At 30.1% G+C, this 23335-nt stretch overlaps 3 protein-coding genes and 1 long non-coding RNA gene across 11 annotated transcripts in view; 2 read left to right on the top strand and 2 right to left on the bottom strand.

The window, feature by feature from the left end:
• Positions 1-2967: 2967 nt before the first annotated feature.
• On the bottom strand, positions 2968-10880 carry LOC130448974 (uncharacterized). 2 transcript variants are annotated; one of them, XR_008910408.1, is made up of 3 exons: positions 10827-10880; positions 5765-6005; positions 2968-3212 (listed from the first exon to the last, which is right to left on the bottom strand). It is a non-coding gene; the product is annotated as an uncharacterized LOC130448974 (long non-coding RNA). The 2 variants fall into 2 exon arrangements; XR_008910407.1 differs by lacking the exon at positions 10827-10880 and having other exon boundaries at positions 5765-6880.
• On the top strand, positions 10827-13965 carry LOC130448972 (actin-5C). Of its 2 annotated transcripts, none has more exons than XM_056786600.1 (2): positions 10827-11314; positions 12599-13965. In XM_056786600.1, the coding sequence occupies exon 2, from the start codon at positions 12614-12616 to the stop codon at positions 13742-13744; it is 1131 nt and encodes a 376-aa protein (XP_056642578.1). In that variant the 5' UTR covers positions 10827-11314; positions 12599-12613; the 3' UTR covers positions 13745-13965. The 2 variants fall into 2 exon arrangements, with proteins under 2 accessions (XP_056642578.1, XP_056642577.1); XM_056786599.1 differs by lacking the exon at positions 10827-11314 and adding an exon at positions 11345-12041.
• A 2057-nt stretch (positions 13966-16022) lies between these two features.
• LOC130448973 (cytosolic Fe-S cluster assembly factor NUBP2 homolog) lies at positions 16023-23128 on the bottom strand. Of its 5 annotated transcripts, none has more exons than XM_056786605.1 (6): positions 22997-23128; positions 21861-21990; positions 21720-21808; positions 21396-21577; positions 16346-16517; positions 16023-16249 (listed from the first exon to the last, which is right to left on the bottom strand). In XM_056786605.1, exons 2-6 carry the CDS (start codon positions 21969-21971, stop codon positions 16033-16035), a joined length of 771 nt encoding a protein of 256 aa, XP_056642583.1. In that variant the 5' UTR covers positions 21972-21990; positions 22997-23128; the 3' UTR covers positions 16023-16032. The 5 variants fall into 5 exon arrangements, with proteins under 5 accessions (XP_056642583.1, XP_056642580.1, XP_056642579.1 ...); XM_056786602.1 differs by having other exon boundaries at positions 21861-22050; positions 22997-23035; XM_056786601.1 differs by lacking the exon at positions 22997-23128 and adding an exon at positions 22642-22802 and having other exon boundaries at positions 21861-22050.
• The window catches only part of LOC130448971 (intraflagellar transport protein 56), a 32698-nt gene continuing 32284 nt past the window's right edge, over positions 22922-23335 (top strand). Inside the window, exon 1 of one of the 2 annotated variants that reach the window (XM_056786597.1) lies at positions 22922-23086. Coding sequence is in view for 1 of the 2 variants with exons in the window: in XM_056786596.1 (XP_056642574.1) it covers positions 23333-23335 (3 nt within the window). In the remaining variant the exon portion in view is untranslated. The other variant, XM_056786596.1, reaches the window with a different exon arrangement.

Genomic DNA, 23335 nt, shown 5'->3' with positions numbered 1-23335 from the left:
ACACATAATTATAATAAATAAATAATTTTTAAGGGTACCTTGTTTTGGAAAAATCTCTCTCTTTCTCTCAAACAAGTCTCAATAACTATTCCATGAAAATTTTCACCAGAATATCTGCTTTTAGAAAATATGAGGGAGAGGCGCTCCTGTACACACCTTATTGTAAAAATTTTAATTTCTCTTAAACCAATAATTTTATCGACTTCTAACACGAGTACCTAAATTAGTAAATTGATTGGAAAATTTATTTTTGGAATTTTTATGCTATACTCGCTTCTATAAAATTTATGCATAGAATTTTATTTTCTCTAGCGTTAAAAATAGTAAAGTAGAACCTTCTATTTCTTTTCAATAGGAATAACATTTCAACATTATTTTTAACCCTTCTTTCTTTTTTATCTGAATTTTGGCTTCAAATTTCTTGATAGTAGATATCACATTTAAATCTTTCAGATGATACGTTTCAGTAATAATATGAAGAGTAAAGATAAGGAGAACCACCTCGGTGTATCGAAAAGTGTCTGTTGAAAGGAAGTAAAGTAAGGTGGCGCTATAGTAGCAAGTGGAAGAATTTTAAAAAGAGCGCCACAAACTTTTAGAGTAAGATAGTAAATTAAATTGTTTCTGAAAGTTATAACTATTTCAAAGAAACTACGAATAAACAAATTCATTCGAAAATTGTACATGAAATATGTATATCATATCATTTCCACTAGCTACACTAGCGCTATTTTGCAAGTACTCGTATTATAATTTGCTGTTTACAGCTGGACACTTTTTCAACTAATACCCATACAAGACGGTTCTCCTTACCTCTACCCTCCATAAGTAATAACTACATATTAAAATTCTTACATCTGTATTTGTGTGGATTCTACTTTTGTTCCAGATTTTTTTTAATAACTTATATTAAGAAAAAAACCGATATCTCATCATAAAATTGTGAAAACAGCAACCAATGATTGAAATAAATATATCCAGGTACTTATATCATGTGGCAGACAAGTGAAGATAAAAATAGTATCTTATTAAAAACATGCACTGTGGTATCACATAGAATAAAACTGGAGTTTAAAATAACAAGGAACGGAAGGAATAATAATGATATTGCTATCTTATCGAGTTACTATGTCATCTTCCTAAAATACATGTTGCTTATCGACGAATGAACAGAATTTATGAATGCCGTCACTTGTTTTTAAAACCATAAATATCTTCGAAACAACTATTTTATACAATGACTCATAGTTATAATTTAGACATATTGACATCATATTAAAAAAGTATGACAGTAGTTATTTATTGAAAGAACAAAAACGAATGTAATTAAAAATGAAATTATATAAAAAATTCTTTTCAGTCAAAACGACAGTGAAATGTTCGAGTACCTGAAAATTCAAACCAATGTAACATAGTACATCACATAACAGTAGTAATGATTCCATTTGAGTTATTAAATCATTTGATGCATCCAATTTTCGTCACATGGAATTGTACTATTTTCTTATATTCTCATTTTGGAATAGTTCTTATATTAAAAATAAATCTTCATTCGTAAAAGTGCCCCTGCTAAAAATGTAGTAGCAACTTTTCAATTGCGATATCATAATATACACAATATGTCTTTCAAAAAGTTAACCCGTCTCTAGGGAAGGTAGAAAACTGAAAAATAATATTGATAAAGACTGAAGTTAAGTCGAAACGATATTTTTTATCTTTAAAAAATTATTAAGAAAACTGATTTTAAAACAGAAGAGACCTACAATCAAGAACATTTAGAAGCATTAATAAAAATAATTTGTTTAGTAAAAAAGAAATGTTCTTAATTTTAAGCGAGTGTTTAGGGAACTCTAGTACAGCTGTTACCCGACAGAAAAGTTTCCTAGAAGGAACTTAAAAAGTAGAAATACATTTAAAACCATTGAATGACGTTCTCGATAAACTGAAAATGTTATACCAAAAAAATGAATTCTGGTAAGGCAAGAACAACAATAACTATTAATAAAGAGAGCATTTTGAAATTAGTTGATAAAAAGAAATATTAAGAAGAGCAGGGCGGCAGCTACACTCTTATCATTACAGACAAGTCCTAGGGTTCTTGCCAGACGATTTAATCGTTAAGGTGAATTGAGAAAAACACCTGTTACAATAGATATTTTCGGAAACTATCCTCTGTGTTTATAGACTATCTTTCAGTTATATAGTAGATTCTCTATATATAATAAATTGTTAGGGATTTACCACTTCGCACGGATTTGAGACTCAATTTCAATACCAACGTTTATACCGGGATATCAAAAAGTACAAAAACCACAAGCCTCAGTATCCTGCCGAATTTACTCACTTGTATACTAGAGTAGAAAGGATCTTATCATATGGCTATGACACTATGAATCTGAACAGTTTGTAAATAACAATGAACGTGATCCGAATTACTTTTCGAACATTCAGATCATAATCGACTCGTTTGTCTCGTCTAATTGCATAAATAAACAAAAATCCGAGTCCTATATTTTCTCCTAGAGATTCCTGTATAGGAACATTCTCTTAGGGTCGCCTAAGCGGTCGTATTTGGTCTTTCTCGTTAGCAATTCTCGTCTTAATTTTCTTCTTCTGTTTCTACTACTGTATTTTACATAATTAATAATAAATAATTAATTTTTCATTTCTCTTCCAGTCGAATAAGTTAATCAGTTCTTAGGAATCCTTTTGTTATTATTTTTTCTACTTTATTTTGTATTATGTATAACATAGGCACTCTTACTTAAGTCTTAGAAATTTTCATTTGCTTCTTTATTTATTACTACCTGAGTATTCTGACATTTATGACGCTTCGGTGGTTTGGACTTATACTTATTCTATATTTCTGAGGCTTGTTTTAACTGTATATGGGCGCATACCTTAGAATCGCGGATGGGGTAGATGTAACACAATAATCTAGGTCCGATTAAATAAATAAGGGTCATATATTGATCAATAATGAAATTACAATTGGACCAAGGCCACCATAAAACTTGAATGAATACAAAGTGTAAAATTAAAGTAAACGTAATATATGTTCCCCGCGCGGGACTACCCTCTAGGAGCAGTATAGTGCAGCTAGAGATGAGTTGCAGGTGTCGATTCGAGATGGTGTTGTGTCGATGTCGAGTAGATGATTGACTCGTTGTCACACTGCGAAAGGTAGAGGGACGTAGTTGGGTTGGTTTTGTCTGAAAGGTATATTGAAGTAGATTATGTTAATTGCATTAGCAAATTAAGAAAGTTATAGAAAAAAAAATTATTTTGAATTCCAAAAAAAAACAATTTCGTAGGTCTGGCGTCGTTCAGTCGGGTGACGATGGAATATTGTTTGATTAAGGTAATTATTCAGGAAAACGGGCGAAGGTTGGAGATTATAGTGAATGAAGTTGTACGCATAATTTATTTTTAAGTGGTCACCACTTAGATAGTTAAATGACATTACACATTCTACAACTATGATTATAGATAAGGCAGTTTGTGTCGTCTAAGCTATCTAGATACTGTAAAATTTTGTTTTTATTTACGGATAATGGCGTAATAAATAGTTTGTTACAACTTATATTGAAGCCTCTGTAAGTTATTTGTTGTTTCTAAAACATTGTTTGAAGGACATGAATAACAAAAATTTATTATTAGTTTTGTCAGTTTCTGTCATTAGCATTATCACCAAAGACGGTGGTTAATGAATGTTTGTACTTGTTTATTGAATAATAATATAATCGGTTCAAAAATACTACCTAACCGCAATCGTACTTTTCTCGGTTTCAAATGATTTTTCATTGTCATCGCTAAAGTTCCATGATGAAGATGGTATTTATGATAAATAAGTGAGAAGGTCATTGAAGAGGTGAACCGTTACTGAAGACCTAAATCATTAAACTCTTGAAAAAAGTTGACTTTAAACTGGTTGAGATATCTAAGCATGTAGCAACTTGTAATCACACTGCTGTTAGCATTGAAGGAGGGAATGTTTGTTTGAATACCTTTATATACATTATTATTAAATACATAATTGGACTGACAATTCAGTCTAATGGGCTATCGACCGAAATCCCGCTGACTGTTTTATAAAAATTCATGGTTAATAATACGGTTTAATAAGTCGGAACGACCGAGTGTCATAAAAAGGTAATGAAATAATATATACCTAAACTAGTGAATATCATATCTCGATATCTTATTCCTAATCTAAAATATCCAAGAAAGAAATATAGTAATCATTAATATCAATTTACTTATTTTTGATAATTTAATTATAAAATGGAAAAAAACATTTAACCGAAATCAGCAAAATAAATCTTGGTTTTAAAAAATATATATTTAATAAAGATTTTAATGAAAATTTTAGTATGCCCTGGCAATCATGTTAGAAATATGAAAAAAGATTTTCTATAGACTTTTTCTGGCCACTTTAGCAATAAAATTTGTTTCTATATCTCCGAGATGCAATACTTGAGCCATAAATTAGGCACCATAAAAGGCTATATTGCATCTTTTTAAACATGTTTTCGTTCTCTATGATATAGGACATGAAGCAAAATAATCCTTTTTGATTTTCTCACTTCAAAATGAAACAGATGATTGTCCCAATTTTTTCCATATAACCGTAATTATACATGGATTTCAATTTGAAACGGCTGTATGTTATCTAATTTGGCTATACTTCCGTTTTTCGTCCGGCTTAAAATCATAATAAAAATAAATTATATTAGCGTTTTCGAGGTCTTAAAATCCATTTATCGAGGATATAATAAAACGAAGGATTTAATTTTGGAGATTGTATTTTTAAGAGATGGAGCTGGATTGAAAAGGAAAAAGACGTACAATGAAAACGTCAAAAATAATTGTTTTTTGCCATTTTATTTATTCAATTTTTGATAACATTGAAATTGGGAACTGTCTGGAATAATGTTAAGCAGACCGAGGTTCGGGGGGCTTCGTACAATTCATAAGCTCTGTTTAAAAACAGAACCAGAAGTTAACCAATCCAATTACTGGTAACACGGTAAGTACTAATTTCCGACATATGTGACCTCGCAAAAACTGGACTAATGTGTTTTTATTATGATTCTAAACCATGAAAATACGTAAGTATAGCCTTTATTATATTTAGAAAATATAAAGCTGTTTTCTGATTCTCAGAACTCATTACAATTATATGTGTTGAACCATTGGTGTATGTAATTCTGAACTCACGTGTATATCTAATGTAAATGAATGTGAATCATTTAGCGATAAAATATATTGTCAATACTAAAGTGAATTACAATTTATGTCCATAAATGGTTGGGTATTGAAAATGTTAAACTAAGGTTAGATATTCATTAATTGTTTACTTTCATTGTTTGTATATATATATATATATATATATATATATATATATATATATATATATATATATATATATATATACAAACAATGAAATATATATATATATATATATATATATATATATATATATATATATATATCAAAGAATTTTTATACACTAAATATTCATTTAAAGCTGTCAGTAGAGTCATTATAGTCACAATGTTCTATAGAGAAGGTATCACTTTCACTGAGATGCGGTCGAAGAATACTAAATTTCTTTAATTTCTTAGACATATCTGTTGATATGTTTATTATAAATCTTCTGTTTCAAAATTATTAAAAAAACAAAGAGACCTAAAATCAAGAAGATTTAGAAACATAAAGAATACTAAATTATATTATTAAATGCAAAGTAGAAAGAACTTACAATATGGCTAGCAATGCACTGATCCCAATATTGGGTCCATGACGCAGACGTTCCAGTAAAATTCGAAGTTGACCGTTTTCCACTCGGAAGTAACTCGATCGCGTAAGTCCTCATAATCGAAGAAAACAATGACTATGGCCTTGATAGGCAGGAAATTTTCAAGGAGAGTTGAGTCACTAGTTTTCCCTGAATGTATTCCTCAAGGTCATAACCATCCAACCAGAGATGGTAATTTTTTCAACTTGAAAAAAAAATTATAGTTATGCGTTGTTCAAAATAATTTTTTCACAGCAACTATTGAACTGAAGGATCGAGCCATTGAACCTGATCGACTTTTCAAAGCATCTGCCTCTCAAGGGGGCACGGCTTACCCCTCAGAAGGCCTATGTGCTTAACGGTCGTTGACCGCCCACAATGCTACTATAACTTTTTTATTGACATCGACGTCCATTGTCCAATACCATCAAAACATTCTCAATCGAATCGAAAAGGTTGTATGATTTTTATGCGTTTTGATGAGACTAGTTCATCATGGCGCTTTCAACATGTTCTATCTCCTATTTACCTATAGCTTAAGGGATGTCTTTTTTTAACGTGTTCCGTTAATTCCATTTAGTCAATTGTAATGGTATATGAGAGAAAGATAGATGGATTCCTTATACATTTGACAATTATCCATTAGAACTTTAATATATATTACGAGTACAAGTAGTTTATAGAGAGGAGAAGGGAAATTTAATTAAGTTAAAGAATAAAATTCGAATTTGATGAAAAAACCAATAGCTTAAAACTCGAAATAAGAGTTAAGATTTTAATTAGGGAGTGAGGCAAGTAAAAAAATGGATTTCGATACAATCAAGATCCATTTGTTGTAGGCTTGGTGATATAAACTGATCATGCCCTACGATACAGTCTATTGTAACAACTATGATAGGAGAGAACTGTTTTAAGAGATTAGCTAGGCTCCTGAAGTGTAATATACACTTCGCACAATAAATTGTCATTCTACCATCAGTACCATGTGTCCAGCTACTTAATTCATTTTACAAATATCGTCTGCATATATTCACATAGTACTTTTTCTCCTTCAACAAGTTTCCCTCACACCAACTTTCAGTGACAATTATCTTGAAAAGAATGAATTGTGTTTATTAAAAATGGTGCACCAAAACTGAGAATTGCCCAAGAAAGCGTAGATAAGTCCTTAATTACAAATATTGTAAGATTAGTATGTCATTTGGCGTTTTATCTGCAACAAAACTTGATATTTTTACAAACATGGAAATTAGTAACGAACAGGGTTGTTACAAATGCAATAAATAAACATTGTGCAAGCTTTTTTCACAACAAAAACGATAGTTTGGTTTTTCCATAAATGTCACGTTATCGTTTTTCTTGTACACAAATTATGTATGAAATCAAAATTGATATCTACCTAGGATTTCTATACAAAGTATTTTAGAGATATACGAAAATAAACAGTTTCGCTCGAGTTTGTCGACCCTGTATGTATACATTTATTAGGTATTCAGATAGCATTTTTCTTCAGTCATCAATATGACATTGGTCATATTCAAGTATTTACAAAACATACGTAATGAATTATTTTATTTTTTAACGACGTTGACCTTGTACTGTAAAGTTATACTTAGTCAACAAAATTAACCTACAACATACCTATATGGATATTATAAATGTAGAAAAATTGTTGATAACGTAGAAATTAGACATGTGATATCAAAAAATCATATGAAAATTATTTGTTTATAGTTCTCTTTAAGACTGTGTTCTTCAATTCGATTTAGTAAGATTGACTTATTTCAGAAAATCTATATTTTTTCTCAATCACAAGAAAATAATCTTAATATGTACGTCATACTATACAGGATACAAAAAATCAACAATTTTTTTGAAAAATCGGTTGTGCTAAATAAACAAACTACATTGGTACCAAAGTTGGACATTCATTAAAAGTATGTATCAATTATGCATTAAGTATATAGAAGTAAAATACTTGAATTACTTATACTTATGAAGTGAAAATATTCACTTCATAAGTATGAAGAATAAATTGCATCCACATTTTCATCTCCAAGTAAAAATATTTAATTTCAACCGTTTGAGAGTTTCTTGAAATTTAATAAAAAGATGTTAAAGTGCCTAGGGAATAAGAAAAAAGAATTAGATATTTATTTGAATACAACTACACAATTTCAAAAGAATTTCTCGATAAAATATTGGTTAACATAAGCATCACGTGACAAAAGTTGTTCAAATTGAAAAAATTAAATTATATTTTATATTTTATCCAACCTGTATGCAGGGTGTTCCTAAATTCATGCGACAAAATTCAGGTGATTGCTCGTATGAAATTAAGATGGTCTATCCTATAACAAAATTTGCTCAGCCCACCCCTTTCTGAGATATCACTCTTAAAGGAGTTGACTAAAATTGAGGTTTGATTTTTTTCTTAAATTTCAGTAACGGTAGAAACTTAAACTCTGTAATTTTCATACACTTGCAAAGGACTAATCACGGGTATTTTTTTAATATTATAAACATTATTAAGACATTATACGGGGGTGAAATTAGCTTTGAGTGGAAAACAGTGAAGATGGGATTAATATTATGCTGCTTGATAAAGTAATATTTTGACATAAACAAACTTCGAAAAAATTTAACCAGTGGCGCGCTGTCAGTTGTGTTAGTTGTCACTTTTATCCCCCTATTTTTTATGCCACATGGAGCAAATTCTTTTTTTAGTTGTTTTTAAATTGCCTTATTATTTTTAGCTACAAAACTGATAACCTTTTATGGAGCTCAAATGAACAGGGTAGTAGAAATTTACCTCTAAACAAAAGTCTGCAAGTACATAAGTAATTTACAAATTAATTAATTATTCATTTAATTTCGAACAATGATTAATCGTATATAGTTCAAAACAAATAAAAATTATTCATAATCTCAATTTTTCAAACTGTTGGCCGCTTACTTCAATACATTTATTACACCGTTTTGTCATTGAAAAACGTGTCTTTGAAAATAAATATGGATGGGATTGAATGATTTCTGCCGCAGCTTGAATTCTAGTTATTAGATCTTGTTCAGATTCGATGAATGTTTCGTACACTAAGAACTTCATATAGCCCCATATAAAAAAATCGATTGGATTTAGGTCGGAAGATCTTGGAAGCCAATAATTGGGTCCACCCCGACCAATCCATTTTTCTCTAAAACATCTGTTTTAAGTAATTTCTTGCCGCTGTAGCAAAATGAACAGATGCCCCATCGTGTTGAAATCACATGTGTTGTCTAATATTTAACGGTACATTCTCCAACAATTCATCCAACATTTCTTCCAGAAAGCGCGTATATTGCTCCATTTAATTTATTTAGTAAAATATAAGGTCCGATTAAGCAATCTCAAACCATACCCACCCACACATTAACCGAATATTTATGCTGAAATCCCCTTTCACGAACAAAGTCCGGATTTTCTTCATCCCAGACATGACTATTTCTAGAGTTGGAAATTTCTTCCCTAGTAAATCTAGCTCGTCGGTATGCAACACATATTTTGGAAAATTTCGATTTCCACAACACTTTTGTAAATACCAGTTTGAAAACTCTTGCGTGACCTACAGTTCGAGTACTTAAAGATGGCCTTTCAAAAATATTATTCAATATTTCCTCTTCAACACGATGGGGCATCTGTTCATTTTGCTGCAGCAGCAAGAAATTACTTAAACAGACTTTTTGGAGAAAAATGGAATGGTCGGAGTGGACCCAATTATTGGCTTCCAAGATCACCTGACTTAAATCCAATCGATTTTTTTATATGGGGCTATATGAAGTTCTTAGTGTACGAAACAAGATCTAATAGCTAGAATTCAAGCTGCGGCAGAAATCATTCAATCCCATCCAGATTTATTCTCAAAGACACGTTTTTTAATGGTTATTAATTTTTTAACTCAAAATAATCAGGCAATTTAAAACAAAATTAAAAAAAGAATTTGCGTAAAATAGGGGATAAAAGTGAAAATTAACCCTGACAGCGCACCACTGGTTAAATTTTTCCAAAGTTTGTTTATGTAAAAATATTACTTTATTAAAGAGGATATTGGTCAACAAATTTGAAAAAAAAAATTAAAGGCTTTCTTGATTTATGGCAAATTTTTGATTTAAAATTTTGAACATCCTATATCTCAGCAACTAGGCCTGTAAGGGTTCGTATTCCTATATTAAAATGGATCATTTATTGAGATCTCTTTGTAGTAGAGTGTTATCAGTCGAATATAGTAACCCGCTGTATAGTCAATATTGAAATTCTCACTTGTATGCTTCAACTGTACTATTTATTAGAAATAGGTTGTTGGTTATTAATGGGAATTTTAACTCGAAAAAAAATTGTTCATTTCTAACTTTATAATCAAGTAGGGTCTCCAGTATTTCATTATATTTCAAACAAAAAATATAACCAGTTAAGAAATTTGATAATGTATTTAAAAGCATGCGAGGGAAGAACTACAATCTATAATTTCATAAATTAGACAGATGAGTTGTAGGTATTGTTCTTTGAAAATGTTTAAAAATAAAGATAGCTCGATAAAGAAAAAATCAATACACATATCTTTTAAACTTTCCATTTTTATTTGTTAATTAATTATCATTTTTATTCACTCTAATTACATGTATCTTAAAGCTGTTAAAAATATTTTTTGAATCGAATAATGAATAAGTATTGGAAATATCCATGAAGAATGATTCACCCATTAATACATTATATAGACTGAATCACGCTATATTCATTAAATGAAATTTATTATTAAAGTAAAGTATGACATTCCTAGAATATTAGATGCAGCATCTAACTGCTCATGTGACATAAGTTTCAAGGTCGACAAACGAGGCCAGATCATGTAATGAAACCAGTCTGAAAATTTCGAAAATGGAAAAAAAATAGTTTTCTGTAATCTGAATAAACCGTTCTAAAACTCTCCTATATAATAAATAAATTCTTTGTAAATTTATGTATTGAACAAATAAAAGTATCGATATCTACTTCTACCGGCCGGTATCAAAATTGTTGATAATTAACGTCACAACAGTTCTCACCACGCACCGTGTCTTGCTTTCGAACCTTCAAGTTAGGTTAGGGCAAAACCGCCGTTACTCTGACCAATAAGAACTCTTTATCAGCTTTATGCCCATATATGGTAACGTTCGTAAATGAAGCTAGTGGGGCGGACGAGTCCATGTCATAAACTGGTAGGGGAGGCCGACAACAAAATAATTTAATATTTTGCTGTTTTTAAACAAATGCAAATTTCTAGAAACTAAAAAATTATTACCATATGTCATTGTTAATTTTGACACTAATCATAAGTAAGAGAAATCAAATTGAAGAAAAATAAAATTTGAATTTTCTTCCTGCTTTACCCATTATTTAGAACAAAGTGTCACTTCCTTGAAATCGCAAACCGGCATCTCTTCATTTCATTCCATTCCTTACTTGTTCACTGTAGTTCTGTGACGTCTGTTAAGCAAACGGTAAGCATTTTTATCAATATATTTCCAATTAAATATTTTAGAATTATTGTGATATAAGAGTATTAGTTGAACCTTTATTTGTGTGAATTATCAAGAATTTTATTAAATAGTTATCTTTTTAAAAATCAACTTAAGAGGCGTAGCACTTGCTAGCTTCTAGGATTTTGATTTAATTCAACATACAAATTCTATTTTTACCCTATAGCAAGTGGTTGTTTTAAAAATAGCTTATTGGAGAGTAAATTTAAATGCGGTGTATATATTTATAACCTGTTTCTCCCGTCACGTGTGAAGTAAAATTAATCATCTACGTCAAATTGAACTGAATTACTGCCCGTAAAAAGTTATTTCCAATTAAAGTAAAATATTTAGAATAAATGTAATCAATCTCTTGCCGGTATTTTTATCCTTTTCTGATTTCTATGAAACGTCATCCATTCTTATTCAAAATTAAACGTAGAAGTGTGTCAGATTGATGATTCAGGGGGGGAGGGTAAAAATCGATGCAATACAAAGCCTTATATGGTAATGTTGCTCGCTATTGGTTCAACTTAGCGCTGATACTGCGCTCAAACAGTTTTTAACAGGGAGGGGCAAATAATCATATATATGGTTGAAATCTCTGAAGATTCAGACATTCCAGTCTTGTGATATTTTAGTGCAGTACAGCTATTACGTCTGCTGTGCTTTTCTTAAACTAATTTATAATTTTATACTAGAAACCAAAGTAAGTGTTTGAAATTTATTCAAAAATAAGTGGAAGTCATTTCAGTTTTAATATAATCTCCGGTGTAGTCGTGATCGGTGCTTTTTCTACCTTTTGGATTAAGTTTTATAGTGGATAGTGTATACAATTCAGAAAAATTTGTTCACTGTGCTATTTCTTTGTATCATTGGGGATTAAAGTTCCAGTTGTTCTTAAAAATGTAACTGCCGTATTATATCAATGAATTCAAACGGGCGGGGTCGTTAACTTGAATTGAAGGAATCTTTCATTCAGAATCTTGTTGAATATGTAACAGCTCGACGTTAAAATACCGGTTTCTTCACAGAGATTATTCTGTTTTTATTTCATTCATATATCTTGAAACTTCAATCAATATACTTGTTAGTAACAAAGTGTAATCTTTTTATACAAATTTGTTTATTCTATAAATAAATTATTATAATTACATTGCTCAGACATAATTTTTACCGACAAATTATTTTAATAAGATGTGAAATATATATATGTATTATTTATGGTATATAACTCATTTACTAATTTTTGATGTTTATTTTCAGTACTAACTAATCATCATGTGTGAAGAAGAAGTTGCTGCTTTAGTTGTAGACAATGGATCCGGTATGTGCAAAGCCGGTTTTGCTGGAGATGATGCACCCCGAGCTGTATTTCCTTCAATTGTTGGACGTCCCAGACATCAGGGAGTCATGGTAGGCATGGGGCAAAAAGATTCTTATGTTGGAGATGAAGCCCAAAGTAAAAGAGGTATCCTGACATTAAAATACCCTATTGAGCATGGAATAGTCACGAACTGGGATGATATGGAAAAAATCTGGCATCACACTTTCTACAATGAACTTAGAGTTGCTCCTGAAGAACATCCTGTTCTTTTGACAGAAGCTCCACTCAACCCTAAAGCTAACAGAGAAAAGATGACCCAAATCATGTTTGAAACATTCAACACCCCAGCAATGTATGTTGCTATCCAAGCTGTGCTTTCACTGTACGCTTCTGGGCGTACTACTGGTATAGTATTGGATTCTGGAGATGGTGTATCCCACACAGTCCCAATCTATGAAGGTTACGCCCTTCCTCACGCTATCCTCCGTTTGGATTTGGCTGGTAGAGACTTGACTGATTACCTAATGAAAATCTTGACTGAACGTGGATATTCATTCACCACAACTGCCGAAAGAGAAATTGTTCGTGACATCAAAGAAAAACTTTGCTATGTAGCTTTAGACTTTGAACAAGAAATGGCTACTGCTGCTAGCTCCAGCTCGTTAGAAAAGAGTTATGAACTTCCTGATGGTCAAGTAATTACCATTGGTAATGAAAGATTCCGTTGCCCAGAAGCTCTTTTCCAACCATCATTTTTGGGTATGGAAGCCTGTGGTATTCACGAAACAACTTACAACTCTATCATGAAGTGTGATGTAGATATCCGTAAGGACTTGTATGCTAATACTGTACTCTCTGGAGGTACTACAATGTATCCTGGTATTGCCGATAGAATGCAAAAAGAAATCACTGCCTTGGCCCCAAGCACAATGAAGATCAAGATCATCGCACCCCCAGAAAGAAAATATTCCGTATGGATTGGTGGTTCCATCTTGGCATCATTATCCACCTTCCAACAGATGTGGATTTCCAAACAAGAATATGATGAATCTGGACCATCCATTGTCCACAGGAAGTGCTTCTAATTTGTTTTTGCCTGCATTTATATTCTATATTTCTGTTTACAATGCCCATTTTTTGGGGCGCGAACTGCCGTGTTTATAATATGGGATATCGAGTGACCATTAATATGCACTCTAGGCCAAAGTATTACTATCTTAATTTTTGTAATTTATTACATGTGCAGAATAAGACTATTATATTATTAGGCTAATACTATGGGATAATAAAAAATTGTAAAACTTCATTACTGTTCCTTAATTTATTTTACCTTTGTAATAAAATATAAATAAAAATTTAAAAAAATTGAACATCTATCTTATAAATTTTATTTCATTAATTTTTCAGGAAACTGAAAATAAATCTTGACATATAAAGGTGTTTTATAATCTTTTCTTGTTCATTAGAAAAATATTTAAAGTTGTAAATATTGGTTTTTTTATAGAAAATTTTTTTACGCAAATTTCAAATTTTAGAATATATTTTGAAAATTAGTTTGTTCTCGAAGTTTTATCTAATATAATTATTTTGACAAACCTCAAATTCACGATTTATAAAAAATATGTTTTCATAATTTTTATTTTTCTAGTAATGTGATTTTGCCAATGGAAACATAGTCTTGCGTTTTCTAGTTTTTTCCTGTTCGGGATTGATATTTAAAACTACTTTTTATGATCACACTCTTGAAAAAAACATATGTTGATATTAAAAAATATAGTAGATTAAGTTTATTTTGAGGGGTAGAGGGAATTTAATACGTTCAAATATAATTCTCTCTACTAAATAGAAAAGTTTTATGCATCTTTGTTATGTAAAATAAAAAGCTGGCAGACTTTCTAAATGAGAATTTGAGTGTACAAATTTTTAATATTGTGATCTGTAGGTGTAAATAATTACAGTGTTTTAGATAAGCATTTTCACAATAAAAACAGGTTCTTAGTAACAATTGCACTTTCCAATAATTTTTATGAAATTGTGATTCACTTAAAAAACATTATTTTCTGTGTGGAATAGTTTTTTTCATATTTACATAATTGGTTTGTGATTAAAATGATAATTTAAAATTTATATCCATTAACATAATTATTATAACTATTTGACTGAAAAATTTTCTGAATTTTGCGTATGACTTGAATATTTCGAGACGTTATCCTTCCCGAAGAAAGAGCTCTAGATATTTTAGAGCAAGATTACAAGAACACCCAGAACAAAAGATATTGAAGCCTCGATAATAACATAAATCAGGTATTTTTTTAATGAGTTTAAAAATGTAATTTAAATTAATTTCAGTTGAATTTTATGGTATTATCTTTTCTACTGGAATCATTTCTCTAGTTACAACTCATCAGTAATAGTCATATAAATAAATAATTCACTTTGATATTGCTATTGTTAGGCACAGATGGTGTATATGGAAACTATATATTCTGTGGAAGTTGGACAATATACAATTTTCTACAACCTACACGAAAGACTGCATAGAAACTATGTTTAATATTATGTAATGTGAAATGGCATTTCGCACTAGTTACACATTATCTATTTTTTTCCAATTAATGTATCTAAAATATGTATATGACGAACTTGAATGAGTTAATATATTGACCTAATGCTTCTCCAGTGTCCTAATAATTAAGTCCTTTTAATTCACTTATGGTACTGCAGTCTTGCTTTCTTATTGATTTTTTTATTTCTTCCCTTGGTCTTCCTCTTTTCTGGTGATACCTATCCATCTCATTACTTTCTTTGGTAATCTTGCTTCTGTCATTCTGTAAACATGCCATTACCACCATATCATTTCTTTCTATACATATTATAACTGTCTCTTCTACACTTATTTGTTCCTTAATTCTCTCATTAGTCACTTTTTCCAATCTTGATGCCCTTCTTATTGCGCATATTTCTGCAGCTTCTATTTTCCTTTTAAATTGTTTTTTTTAGTCGCCACGTCTCATTAATGTGCTTTTGATCATGGTATCGTATATTCTCATTTTTCTTTGTCTGCCATCATAACTCTTCTCTTCTTATCAAAATTTACGCTTAAATAGCTATTACATTTTTTTACTGTTTTATTATTTTCTAAAATAAGATCCGTGGTCTCTTCAGCAATAAACAGATAATGTGTTTTTGTAATATTGATTTGAAGACCACATATTTCGAACTCTTCTTTAAGTTTTCTAGCCATTAAAGATTCTCTTTCTCATTTGCACATATCACCTGACCATATATATTATTAAATATCAAGGTATTGATATTTAATCTGGCTTTGGCGGTATCAGGGAGAGTTAAAATACATACAACTTATTCTAAATAATCATTTATTCATCTGTAACCTTCTCATGATATTGCTAAACTCTTTTGACATCGGCGAGTCTGGAAATTCTTTAACACAAGATTTTCCAAGTAGCTGTCCAATTTTTGGGTCTATTGGTAATGTCCCCAATAATGGAATTTTTGTTATTTTGGCTAGAGATTCCCCACCTCCTTTGCTGAAGATGTTGGTGCAGTCAGAACAATGTGGACACACAAACCTGAAAAATAAAATCAATGATCACCTATTTGAAAGAATGTAGATGGACAGTCTAATTGTAAAAAATAGGGGCACAATACTGTTCATTTATACTTACCCACTCATATTTTCAATCAAGCCTATAATGGGGATTCCAGTTTTCCTACAAAAGGTTATTTCTTTCCTTACATCTTCAATTGATACTTGTTGCGGAGTTGTCACTATTATGGCACCGTCACATTTGACTGTTTTTAAATTTTCCATAACTGTTATATGTTCATCTGATGTACCTATAAAGAGGAGATTATTGAATTTTTAATTGTAAATTAAAAGGAATTAATTTAATTAATAAAAAATTTAAAAATATGTTTAATAGCCACATCAATCGATATATATATATATATATATATATATATATATATATATATATATATATATATATATATATATATATATATATATATATATATATATATATCAAATATCTTCTGAAACAGTGACGATTTTGATACAAATGGATTAATTCAAATTATATATTAAAAATTTCTTATAAACAAACGTACCATTTATTATTGTACAAGAATGAGATAAAGTACATTTATAAAAAAAAAGGAAAACATTCATTCAGTTTAGTGTGGCAATTAATTAGTTTTCTTGATTTGGTATGAAAATAGGACAAGTTTTTTTCAACAATTATTCATTATACAAATATATATATATATATATACAAATATTTATATATATATATATATATATATATATATATATATATTTATATATATACAGTGCTTTTCAGATAAAAGTATCCACCTTTAATAACTTTTGTAATACTGGTATTTAGAAAAAATCCAAAAACACGTCAATTTATGTTGGAAGGGGCAAGCATTATGGCTTATTTAAACTTACTGGCAAAGCCACCCACTCACCCCTAGCAGCATCCCCTTTATTTTTTTAAATTACTTTTCATATTTTTTATGTAAAATTTGGATACTCCTCTTTGAGCTGATTTCAAAAATGTATAATACTTGTAGGTTAAAGTGGTTAGTTTATGAGATAAACAATTTTTCTTTTAAGAGCACAAATTTTACTTATTATTTACTTTCACCTTATTTGCCTGTACTAAAATGGGTTGTACAACAGTTCAAACTCTTTAATCTTTTTAACTGTGCTATTTATTCTACTTAAAAAATCCAAACAACAAAAAACTCTACTTTTTATTAAAGTTTGACATTGTCAACTAGAATTTGTAGTCACTATTGATAGTGTAATTTGATACATTATTTATTTTGTTTCTCTGAAATGGTTTACTCTTTGCAAGAAAGAATTGAAATTGTAGGTTTATACTACCAAAATAATAATTGTGCAAGAGCTGCTGCTAGAATATTTAAAGAATTACATGACGGAAGACATGCAACTCATAAGTATGTAATTCAACTGATGGAGAAATTTACCACAACAGGGTCTGTTTGCAATAAAGTGCATAAGCGAGAGGGACTCGTAAATAACGAAGCAATCCAAGTGGCAATTTTAGGGCAAGTCAGCTTAGAGGCTCAACAACCCCAATCGTTGTCAACAATAAGTAGAGCGATCGGTGTTTCATCTTCTACATTTTTCCGAGTTCTACATAAATTCAAGTACCACCCATACAAAGTTAAGTTGGTGCACGAGTTGAATGAAGATGATTTTGATCGTCGTCTAGAGTTTTGCAAATCAATGACGCAAATTATCAATAACAATCCACAATTGTTAAACAATATTTGCTTTTCTGATGGCTTAGTAAGTAGGCATAATTGTAGATATTGGGCTGAAAGTGATCCACATATTATGCGTGAATTCCATACACAACATCCCCAAAAGTTAAACGTTTGGTGTGGTATTCTAGGTGACCACATTGTCGGACCTTTCTTCATCAACGGAAATTTAAATGGTGAATCATATCTTGAGTTACTCAGGGAAGGGGTTGACCCACGTATTACAACAATAATAGAAAATGATGATAACCTTTCCGAAGATTTACTGGTATTTCAACAAGACGGAGCTCCCCCACACTATGCTATGCCTGCCCGACAATTTTTAAACGAAACATTCCCCGCTCGTTGGATAGGTAGAAGGGCACAGATGATGGAGTGGCCACCTAGGTCACCGGATTTAACACCCCTAGACTTCTTTTTATGGGGGTATTTAAAAACAAAAGTTTATGCTACCCAACCAGAATCTCTGGATGATTTACGAGAGAGAATAGAAAATGAATGTCGACAATTAAATCCAGCCGTATTAAGCAATGTCAGAGAGGCATTTCAAAATAGATTATACCATTGTATGGAAGTGAATGGTACTCATTTTGAACACTTATTGTAACTTCATAATAAATAGAACAGTTAAAAAGATTAAAGAGTTTGAACTGTTGTACAACCCATTTTAGTACAGGCAAATAAAGTGAAAGTAAATAATAAGTAAAATTTGTGCTCTTAAAAGAAAAATTGTTTATCTCATAAACTAACCACTTTAACCTACAAGTATTATACATTTTTGAAATCAGCTCAAAGAGGAGTATCCAAATTTTACATAAAAAATATGTAAAGTAATTTAAAAAAATAAAAGGGATGCTGCTAGGGGTGAGGGGGTGGCTTTTCCAGTAAGTTTAAATAAGCCATAATGCTTGCCCCTTCCAACATAAATTGACGTGTTTTTGGATTTTTTCTAAATACCAGTATTACAAAAGTTATTAAAGGTGGATACTTTTATCTCATATATATATATATATATATATATATATATATATATATATATATATATATATATATATATATATATATATATATATATGAGACTGTATATGACAAAATACTTATAGTAAAATCACGAAAATTTGGAGGTTTGGGTTTTACATAATCTCGGTTATTAAATTGATAACGATCCATTTTAACGATTTTCGAAAGTATCAACAATTGATTAATGACAGTTAAATAAGTTTCATTTATTACAAAGCCTACTAAATGTTTATATAAAAAATTAAAACTTGTTAAAAATACAATAATTTTAAGCCCCATATATCTGGGAAACGACTAAAAGTTGGAATAGGATTAATAAATACAATTTGATTTTTTTACAGAATTTGACAAGATAAAGAAAAATACTTTTTTATTTCTTAGTGCTTATATCAACGGGTCAAAATAAAATTAAGACCACACCTGCATCTCTAAAAATTTACAGAAAACATTTAATATCTGGATAATGGTAAGGTTTAGGTATAGGAAAGTATACATGAATTCACCTTACTTTTTACCCCTGAATGCATTAAAATAGAAAAAACCGGGTGGTTATATTTAAAAAATAGAGAAATTTGATATTTATTAAGTTAAATTTTGAACACTTTTTATGCACACCCTGTATAAAATGAAAAATTTTTCAACATAGATTTAAATATGTCTGATCTTGCTAAAAGCAACAGAACAGAAACCATTTTCATATCTTTAAGGGTATCCTTGTAAAAAAATAATTTATAAGGGACTACAACAGTCAAATTTATTACAAAAAAATTAATATTTCAAAAAAGTATACATTTTTCAAAAAAAGGAGACAAAACTATACAAAAATTTTACGTAGATTAAATGTATTAATGTATAGAGTGTTCCATTTAAAATATCAAAGTTACAGTCGATTTCCAGTTCTGCCGGAAGCTGACCATCTTTGAAAATATTTTAGTTAAGAAGATCGTTTCCGAAAACCCAAACGTAGAAATTTTCATGATTTTACTATAAGTATTTTGCAATAGAAAGATAGTTTTAACTCGTCGTGGGACACCCTGTATATGAAAATAGGGGGAAAGCAGAAGAGAGAGCAAACCAAGTAAAAACTAACAAATCAATTTTGAAACAGTATCTACCTTTAACTATCTTGGAATAACGTTGGGTCACACAACCAGAGACAGGATAAAGGAAAGGATATAAAAAGGCTATCAAGCCTTTGGAAGAAACTAAAACCCATTAAAAAAATAACCAAACAAGACAAAATAAAAATGTAGAAAACCCTAATAAGACCAGTAATCACGTATGCGATGGAAACAATGGTGATCAACAACAGGGAAGAATAAGAACTAAACAAGAACAGATGGAAAGATAATGAGAACTATAACAGGTCCAAACATAACACACGAGAGAGAAAGGAGAGCAATATGGAGTAATAGAGAAAGAGCTGGGGAAAGAAAATATAGTGAGATACATAGAAGCCCAAAGAATCAACTGGGCTGCACATATAATGAGAAGAAAACCAACTAAAATGATCAAAATAATAATGCAATGGACCCATTGTGGCCAAGGAGAAGAGGCAGACCGAGAAAGACTTTGAGAAACGAAATAGAGGAGAACATATAGAGAACTGGAGGGCAAAATGCCAGAACCGAAATGATTGGAATGGAAAATAAAGAGAAAAGCAGCCAAAAGACGAGATAAAAAATAAAGATTTATTAAAAAAAGTATATTAATGAGCTAAAAGTGATAGTCATAATCCAAAATATTGAAAGACTTGATGATGATATCAATAATATTCAATGTAGTTTCTCCTTTTCGAATTCTTATAAGTTTTGAACTTGTTGGTGATGAAATTATTTATTTCTTTGGTGTTATCTTGAAATTGTTAGGTTGATTTACTTTTTTGAAAAATGATGGATTTTTTTCTGATCTAACTCTCTCATATTGATTTATGAACCAAAAATGTGGTTTATACTACAAGGACTTAGGTCAAAATATGATGTTATCTGCAAAGATATATGATCTATATAACAAAGTCAGTCAAATTTTCTATGCAAAAACTTTACACAATATACATCTATCCATCAGATTTGGCAGTCTGGTGAAATGGTCAACCTAACTGGAGTTCTGTTAGTTGAAAATTAAAATTCTTTTTTTGTACATAAATTGATAAAAAGTCTTTACATATAATAAAGATTTCCCCATTTTTTCATTAAGTTTATTTTTTTCATTATTCCATTCAACCAACTTATATTTGCTTGTTTGCATATTAATACAGAAATATAAATTTTCTTCTTTTTCAATGGTTGTAATGGAAAAAATGATTTTAATACTATTGACAGTGTGTTTAAATAATAGAAATAATTTTGTATACACTCCAAGAGAATACTGAAAAAGTAATGGATTATGAAAAATTACCAGGTGGAGTATCTATAATCAAGTAATCAAGATTTCCCCAGCAAACATCTGTTAAAAACTGTTTTACCATAGCAGTCTTCTTTGGGCCTCTCCAGACTACAGAGCTATTTCTATTATTTAAAAGAAAGCCAATGGACATAACAGCTAAATTCTGCTCTTCATCAGAATATACGGGCACCCACCTAAAACACATAAGTTTATTTTTAGGATTTAAATGGTTAAAATTGGTCATTAATTAAAGAAATTAGTATATGATACTACTATAGTTAGTTATCTTCATTTTTTATTTTTGTGGTCTAAAAATCTAAACTAAACAGAATTTACCCTTCCTCCACTTGATGTACATCTTTTCCTTCTAATTGCAATAAATAAGGAACACTTGGCCCACATAAATCTATATCTAACAAACCAACCTAAAAATAAAAAATTAAATTGTATCTTTTGAATTATTAGAACTAGACTCACTTTAAAACCATTTTCTTTCAATGTTAAACTCAACTGCGTACTAACAGTTGATTTTCCTACTCCGCCTTTTCCAGATAAAATCAAAATAATATGTTTTATATCTTTCAACATTTTAAAAATTGTTCACTTACTGCAACAACAAACGAATTAAATAAATAAAATATTCTCTTTCACCTTCATATTTGCTAACCTAAAAATTTATCGATGATGTCAATGTTGCTAGCCAAGTTTTAGTCAGTACAATTATATTGGTATTTTTTTACTAATTTTGAACATCTCCCAATAGTATAGTTAGTCTTTTACAATTGTACTAATTTACATTCACCGAAAATGTTATTTTATATAATTGAATGAATTAGTGAATCTAACGAATTCTTAAAATTAGCTGATACCCATTAGAAAATGGTCGCCGAGGGATAAGCAAATGTTTTTTCCGTAAACTTCTGTGTGCATATTCATTTACTTTGTGAAGTTGTTTGTTGGTTTTGAGACTCATTATTTGCAGATTTATTGCGAAAGGCCTCCTTAAAGAGTTGCAGCTTGAAGAAGTGAAAAATTTCCTCCCGGAAACGTGGCTTTGTAGGTTTTTTTCGACTATGCAGCATTGTACTTAGTGTAGATAAGTGGTGAATAGAGTCTGAAAAGTGAGTTTTAACACACGAATTTAAACTTTCTGGATGATCAGACGCTGCATCCAGTATCCAAATTAATGCCCGGTATAACTTTATTTCGTTTGTTTGTTCAAATACACTTGGGCTCAATGAAAAATCATAACACTTACATATTATTATTTAGGAGCATGTTGAATAAAATATTTTATTTGTCTTCAATATACATTTATATTTGCTAACAAAATCATCTTTATCATAACAGTCAAAATAATATAGCACTATTTAGACACATTTTATCACAGTGGTAGGCCAACTCACTCCAACAGTTAAAACTCCAAAAAACTCTCGTCATTTAAGCACAAAACAGACACAAGTCAAGTTTTTATATTTTTTGATAACTTACTTGCAGATAGACAAAAAAATATTTGGTTTTAACAACAAACAATACAAAACAACTTTAATTATCGAAAAAAAAAATAAACAAAAAAACTAACAAGGGTACATACGAAAAAATCGATTGCTTACCCCACGGTCGCACTTTTAACGTATATAAGCTGTTGTCTTAGATCGTCTAATTGGAATAAAAGAAGAATTGCAAGTTGACGTTTTCGACAGGTGATTTTCAATTTAATTTCAATCTTTAAAATTCAAATAGGAAATATTTTAACTATGGACTTATATCAAATGAAACCATCTTTAACTTAAAATATACAAAAAACATCAGTAACATGTATTTAATTATGTATATGTTGTTAAACTACTGTTTTTTCCCATACCGAAAGAACACCATGGTAACCTATGATCATAACATATTAAAAATATACTTCCTGACAATTTTTGGGCACAAAATAAAACAAAATCATG

The sequence above is a fragment of the Diorhabda sublineata genome, chromosome 9 (assembly GCF_026230105.1).
Source record: "Diorhabda sublineata isolate icDioSubl1.1 chromosome 9, icDioSubl1.1, whole genome shotgun sequence".
Taxonomy (NCBI): domain Eukaryota; kingdom Metazoa; phylum Arthropoda; class Insecta; order Coleoptera; family Chrysomelidae; genus Diorhabda; species Diorhabda sublineata.
Note: the sequence above shows the minus strand (reverse complement) of the source record. Positions and strands in the feature narration are given on the sequence as shown.